The 7,472-nt window shown below is 30.7% G+C and overlaps 1 protein-coding gene across 1 annotated transcript; it reads right to left on the bottom strand.

Annotated features, from left to right (window-relative positions):
* Positions 1–1,461: 1,461 nt before the first annotated feature.
* Positions 1,462–4,201, bottom strand: LOC149564151 (uncharacterized). Its single transcript, XM_089824116.1, has 3 exons — positions 3,625–4,201; positions 1,724–2,116; positions 1,462–1,636 (listed from the first exon to the last, which is right to left on the bottom strand). Exons 1-3 carry the CDS (start codon positions 4,159–4,161, stop codon positions 1,571–1,573), a joined length of 996 nt encoding a protein of 331 aa, XP_089680242.1. The 5' UTR covers positions 4,162–4,201; the 3' UTR covers positions 1,462–1,570.
* Positions 4,202–7,472: the final 3,271 nt, after the last annotated feature.

The following is a 7,472-nucleotide window of genomic DNA, read 5'->3' as shown; positions in this document are numbered from 1 at the left end:
GTGTACGTTCAATAGGGAAGTTTTGATGGGAGGTAAACATTGTTAGTTTCTTATAAGGTCAAACATGAGTACTTATAACAAAGAAAATATACATAAAAAATTGATATTATTTTTTTGTTCCCTAACATCTATAACATATTTTCAATTAGAGCAAAAAGTGAGAATATGCATATACTTGTCTGTTAGGAACTACACCCTATATTGATAAGTACTAGATAATTTGCATATCAAGTTAAATTCTAATATTGCTATCAACATTTAATTGTGTGATAGCAAGTCACACAGTTAAATCTTGATAGCAATACCACAATACACCCTATATCTTTCACAGTTGAAAAAATGATATCAATTTTTCTTTTGGAAACCAAATAAATTCTTAGTCAAAAAAATTAAAACATTTATAAGAATAAAATTCATCCAATTTCATACATTTCATCAGTTTACATCATCTTCAAATTCTAAGCACAAATACCATATTTATGTCATTTAAGTTAAACGGTTTACATTATGGAATCCTTTTTCTTTTATAAATGGTGACATGCATTTGTGCTTCACCCTAAGAGGAAGTGACTTCCTAACACAATGAGAGGAAGAGAGCTCCTCATTACAATTGTGTTAACTTTTAGTAAGTAATTTTTTTAGCACAAAGAGGATTGTGAAGCTGAAGTTATTTGTGTATAATTGTTGTGGCTATTTTGTTGTTAGTTATTGTCTCTAAAGCTGCATAGAAGTTGTGTTTGCGCGTTTTTCTCATCAGAGATTGTGAGGAGAAAGGGATAGTGATACTGTAGTACTTTTGTACAAATGAATAAACACATTCCTTACTACAAAAGAGTGTTGATTTTTTTTCATTTTTAGCTCAAAAGGTAGAGTGGGTGTTGGTTTGAAGCAATGTGAGTTAGATATTTAGCAACAACTTTTCTTTTTACTCATTAATAGAATATTTTAAAATTCGTAGGTTGTATGAATAAAGAATGACTTAATATACGATTTAAAGTCTAAAAAAGAAAGGAAATATTCTTTTCTGACAATTTAATTAAGTAGTTGGACTCTTCATACATAGGTTTTTCTAGCAAACTTGTATTGGATTGAGAAGATAAATTTAGGTGTTAGGTTAAATACAACATCTAACTTTTGAATGTTTTCCCTCACACTGGAGTTTTCTTGGTATCTTTGTGTTATTGTTAATTTTTAATTTTTTATTGACTTCCATTATTCATTTTGCTTCTACTATTATTTATGGTTAATTATCTAGAATATTGATTCACAATTAATCTACAGCTAGATTGTCACAAGTTAAGAAATTAACATGCATAGTTCTTAAAAAAATATTTTTTAAAAATAAATCTTTAATACAAATGAATATACACAGGTAGATAAACGGTAGTTTTAAGTATACTTTCAAGTAGTTATAGAGGAAACATGATTACTTTCTACTAGTATTAATTTCATATAAGAAGATAGAAAAGTCTTTGTATAGTTATACATTACTTTGACTATAATGTACAAAAGCTATCATTCATCAGGATTAGAAAAATCCTGACATACAAAGAAGATTAAGTCTTGTTCTTCAGAAGAGAGACTCTCTGACTTTGTTGCCAAGATTTTGCCACATTGAAATATTCCAAGCGGAACCCTGCACATATAGCAGATGAAACAAGTTGAGGATTCTTCAACTACACGAAATGTAATCTTAGAGAGAAATCTTTGAATAAATATATACCTTTGGTTTTACGAGAATATTAGAATGAAACTGCAATGGGTGTGTACTTGAATTGATAGAAAGAATCTCCAGTTGCTCTCTTCTCAACCGGTCTGTCTGCCTCATCAACAAGCTAGTTGGACATGTGAGCATCTCGATTTGCATGGTGGTTTTTATGTTTACTAGACAAGGATTCTTTTTACTCTGTTCCAGAGTTATTTCATTGCTATTATAGATGATTGTCTTCTCTGAAGAGAATGGTAATAATTGCTTATGTGATTCTTGGTCCTTGATTGAAATATGTGAGGGAACAGATGCCTGCAAAATTTGATTCTGTTGTTCCAGTTCAGCTACACGAAGTTTCAATTCCTTCACATATGTTGTGGTGTTCGCCAGTATGGAATTCCTGCTATTCTGTTCACAGCAGATTTACAAGTCAAAACCAGCCGCGGATTTACAGTTCTAATTCTCTAAGAGTTTTATAATTTATAAATTTGATATTGATTTTAGATTCTATTGTGTATTTAATTAGATTCAATTGTGTGAATTTCTTCTATCGTATTACATTGTGTGATCAACTCTTAGGATGCAAAAGCAAAATGAAATGAAAAACAATTACTTGTGTTGGAGAACAGCAGTAAAGCATCAAGGTAGAGAGTTCAATGATATAAGAAAAGTATAATAACGATCAAGATAGAGAGTTCAATGAGATAAAAAAACTGTGTTACGAATCATGAAGTGAGACCCACTGTGGATATTATAGAGCTCAAAAAAATGATAGATAATTAAGTGTAAACCTTGAGATGAAAGTTATATAGTTGTGTCTCAAGAAAACTGACCCACCACTTGAAATGTTGGAGAAGATCTGTGGATCAAAATTAGAAAATTAAGGTGCCAAAATGTATTAAAGGTAAAAAAAAGTCAAACATGATTCTTTTTCAGATTTACAAAAATACAACGATTTTTTTAAAAAAATTTGTTGTTTTCAATCACAAAATATACAGATCATGAAGATCAAAAGCTAAAAATTTCAAAAAAATCATTGTGTTTCTGTTTTTTTGAAATTTAATCAATTGTCCAATTTGTAAAGAGGATAGCCAAAAATTAATAGGTGTACACCAAGAATAGTGACCAATCATCAGGAAGTTAGAGAATTCAAAGAAGATGAAAATTGTTGGTAGCAGAGGAAGAACCTTGAGATGAAATATAGACAGTTGCATACCAACAACAATGATCTATTATTAGGAAGTTAAGAGAACTCAAAAAATTAAAAACTAGTTAATTGTGGACCAAGACTGAAAAACTAGTTGTGTACGAAGCATAGTGCTCCACAATGCACACTACAAAAGCGATCCACCATCAGAAATTAATGAATTGAAGAGATAAAAAATCATTAATTTTATAGACCAAAAACTTTGAGATGAAAAACAGTGGCAGATCAAAATTGAAAAATAGAACGCTGTATGCCCAAAACAGTGATCCATCATCACTAAGAACCATGATGCACCATTGGAAAATTAGAGAACTCAACAAATGAAAAAGAACTCATTGTGGATCAAGAAATTTGAGATAACAAAACAGCTAATTGTGGATCAAACCTGAAAAATAATACTTGTGTATCAAGAACAAGTGATCTACCATCCGAGAGTTGGAGAACTCAAGAAGATGAGGACTAGTTAGTTGTGAACCCAAGAGCTCTGACATGAAAAAGTAAGGTAGTTGTGGAATGAAGTTGTTTTTGGTTCATTACTTACTATTTCTTTGAACTCTACGACATTGTGATAATGAATTATAGAATATGATCTAAAATATTGACATTCAAAAATCTGTAGCAATGATTCTACAGAACAAATCAAAGATATCACAACAATCCAAATAAGCCATATGGTTTTGACTGATAAGAAACAAGGGATTTGTGATACCTTAGAATTTCTAGGCAGAAGGGAGTAAAGATTTGAGAAATGCTGTCTAAATCTGATTCTCCTGCCCCGCTCGGCTATCATATGCTCAGCCGCCGATCTCTTCTTTGGCGGTGCCGCCACAGAAGCTGAAGCAGAAGGAGGAAGAGGAGGAGGAGTCCTTTCTCTCTCAAATCTCATCTCCTCATTGATTTTGCAGAGAAGCCTAAAACACTTCTTATGCAAAATCTGCCCACTCTTGGAAGGACCCATTGTGGCATCTGAATCACTTTTTTTATACAACCTAAATGCACTCTGTGCATGAAACACAGAGTGTTGAAACTGAGGCCATGAATTAACAGACTGTTGATCAAACCCCTCTAAAGTCAGAAAATCTTCAGAGGAGCTGGATTTCCATGAAGATTCAGAAGAGTCATAAAGCTGACAAGGAAGATCAAATTGCATCCCCTCCATTATACCCATCTCAAAAACAACCTGTTGACAAACAATCTCATTGTAAAGATCAATACCCATATTTAATTCATCATGAGACGTTTCCATCTTATGGACTTGAATTAAACAGACGATTTAAACATCTCACACTAAGACTTGATTCCAAAACTAAAACTGTTAAATTAAGAGTTAAAAGAAGAGCTATGTGTGATGTTGTATAGAGTACAAGGCACACATAAATATATATTGGAGCTGATTGATTTATGAAAGACCCATCTTAGTCCAGTCTACTTCGACTAAAATCCGAATGATGTAACACGTCAGATGAATCCAAATACTATCTGATGACATAAAGTTGGTCCGATTTATCATTATTTCTCCAAGTGGCAGCAGTATTTTGATAGAGGAATATTATTTTCTTATTAAAAGCCCACCTTCTTTGAACGATTTATAATGGATGGAAATTCTGATACATGTTCCCTAGAAACCAGCAAATGAACGATGTACGGGACGGTCTAGATGCAGTCCAAGGTAGTTGGGACGAATCTGGACCGGTCGAAGTCGGGTCCGTGAACTTCCACTAGGTTATAATGCGGTTGACGAGGGTCAATTGTCTTGCCGTGTAATGGACGAGTCAACTGGACTATTGACGGTAAATATATACTTGGATAATTCATTTTAGTGGATAAACCACATTTAAATATACAATGGTGGACGATGCAAATGTTAGGAAAGTGTCGCCAAAATCCAAAGCGATGTAAATTTCAACGAAAATCAATTTTATGAAATCAAGTTTTCAAAATATATAATGTTAATGTTGTTGTTGTTTAATATATTATATTTATTATTTTTATTAATGGTTTAGATTATATTTTTTGAGCTTTCTATTATCATAATGATGAATCTATGTTATTTTGATGGTTTTAGTTCTCTATTTTTCACATTCATGAACTTCAATTAATGAGGTTTTTTGTTTTGTTTGCAATGGACGAGTTTATTAGACACTTGATAAATATTTTTAGCATTTAAATCCATTTATCTATATATAGATATACATACGTATACATGTATATATATATATGTATATGTATGTACACACACACATGCACAGATATATATATATACAAACATATATACATATCATATATATACATATGCATATACATATATGTGTGTGTATGTGTATATATGTCTGTGTGTGTGTGTGTGTATATACATATATATACACACATACATATATACATATATATATGTATATACATATGTATATATAGATATGTACATATCTATATATACATATATAAATATCTATATATACATATAATATATATATATATATATATATATATATATGTATATATATGTATATATACATATGTATATATGTATATATTATGTATATGTGTATATATGTACACATACATATACATATATCTATTTATATTTATATATAGATATATAACTCATATGTATGTATATGTATATACATATGTATATATGTATTTATATATGTATATACGTATCTATATATTATATGTATATATAGATATGTATATATGTATATGTATATATATACATATGTATATACATATACATACATATGAGCTATATATAAATATAAATATAAATAGATATATGTATATGTATATGTATGTGTACATATATACACATATACATATACATATGTGTACATACATATCTACATATATACATATCTGTGTGTGTGTGTGTGTGTGTGTGTGAGAGAGAGAGAGAGAGAGAGAGAGAGAGAGAGAGAGCCAACAACAATTCATTTTTTCAACTAAGTTTAAAATATATTAGGAGGTCGTTAAACTAGGTTCCTTTTAGAAAATAAGATTGTGCTGATGTAGGTTTGTGGTTAATTTTAATCAAAAGAAGACATAAATGTCAAATAGAATATCAATGGGTTAAATTAATTCTAAATTGTGTGTTGTGTTGGAGTTTTTACATTGTTAAGCAACAAAATACTTAATATCAAGATAAAAAGATCACAACAACCCAAGGATTAGCTAATTCCCATAAACATTCATGTGTGCTTCTGATCTAGACCCAACTTCAACAAAATTAGAAAGATTTTCTACTCTTTAGGCTCTACAAAATCAAGGCGGGTGCACCTGAGGGATGAAAGATTTTACAACATGATACTACATATATACTTCACTTTGTTCTATGGCATTCAATAACAATACACATCCCTTAAATGGTAGATTGGTCACAATTCTTGTTAGATTTACATGTAATTTTGGGCAATAACAGCTAACTAAGACTCAAAATTAAAATATAAACAAGTGTTGACCAGCTATGATATTCTTCAAACATTAAAGAAAAATTGATTTTGAAATTAAGCTTGATGTTTATTCATGGTTTCTTCATATGTAGACTAAACTAATAGATCAGTGCCTCATCCATTGAGATTTAGAGTCTATCCAATTTGTAGACCTAATTGACTACATTACAATCAATATTATCAGCAATTCTTACTGAAACTCATTCTTATACACATCCTTCCTACTACCATGGAAATCCTATCAACTTCACTAAAGCATTTACCTAATTCATTGAATTAAAAGCAATAGTGAAAATGATATACAACTTTGACATGACTACATTCAATAGAACAAGCTTTGCTTATACAATTTCAAGATATCTAGGTAATAACAATTGGAGACAAGATTTAGGAAGAAAAGATATGGGGGCTGCTCATGCTTTATATTAATTTTCTTTGAAAATTGCATAACAACTATAATAGAACTCAAAATAACTTAAGACAAGACATCTAGATCCTATAACATTAATGTATTATTAGATGCTTGCAAAGAAAATACATCACAAAGTTTGCATCAAGACTGGATTGGGCAACACTTAGTAAAAACTAAAATGATGTAATGACTCAGACCCTTTCTCTAGCCTTGGAATCTCACTTATATAGTATGAGATGCAACAAGCTTCAAGCATAGAGAACTGACAGTTGCCCTTAAAACAAAAAAATATCTATAATGTTACTGTCATAAAAAAGAAATTTGTGCAACAAGAAAACTTTACATCATAATATTCTTCTATTGGACCATTTTCTGTTACGCCTTTTGTTGCATTTCTTTGTTAACGAAAAAGTTGATAATTGGCTTTATTGTTGTTGTGGCTCCTCAGAAGATGTGGTTAATGGAATTGATAGTGATGTTTCTAGCTTTGATTCTTGCAAACTCACTTCAACTCAAGGATCTCCATTTATATAATCATGGACTGATAAGACTATAGTTGTATCTATTTTCTCTTATGCCAAGTCATCAGTCTAGATTTCTGTGCTAGCAACTGTAATTGGTTGCTCACCTTTGTCCTCTTTTTCTTTTTGATCTCTTGTTGATGTGTCAATTATCTATACCTCATCTTGTTCCATTTCC

The sequence above is a fragment of the Cupressus sempervirens genome, chromosome 4, assembly GCF_028749045.1.
Source record: "Cupressus sempervirens isolate cs-2001-9-10 chromosome 4, ASM2874904v1, whole genome shotgun sequence".
Classification (NCBI taxonomy): domain Eukaryota; kingdom Viridiplantae; phylum Streptophyta; class Pinopsida; order Cupressales; family Cupressaceae; genus Cupressus; species Cupressus sempervirens.
The sequence above is the reverse complement of the archived record's forward strand: the minus strand, read 5'-3'. Positions and strand labels throughout refer to the sequence as shown.

Bases quoted from the DNA above. Each gene is read 5' to 3' on its own strand.
- LOC149564151 (XM_089824116.1), bottom strand. From the start codon at position 4,161: ATGGAAACGTCTCATGATGAATTAAATATGGGTATTGATCTTTACAAT. The intron at 2,117-3,624 runs GTATCACAAATC...TGCTGTGAACAG, and splicing joins TTCTGCCTAGAAATTCTAAG to AATAGCAGGAATTCCATACT. The intron at 1,637-1,723 runs GTATATATTTAT...CTATATGTGCAG, and splicing joins ATATTCTCGTAAAACCAAAG to GGTTCCGCTTGGAATATTTC.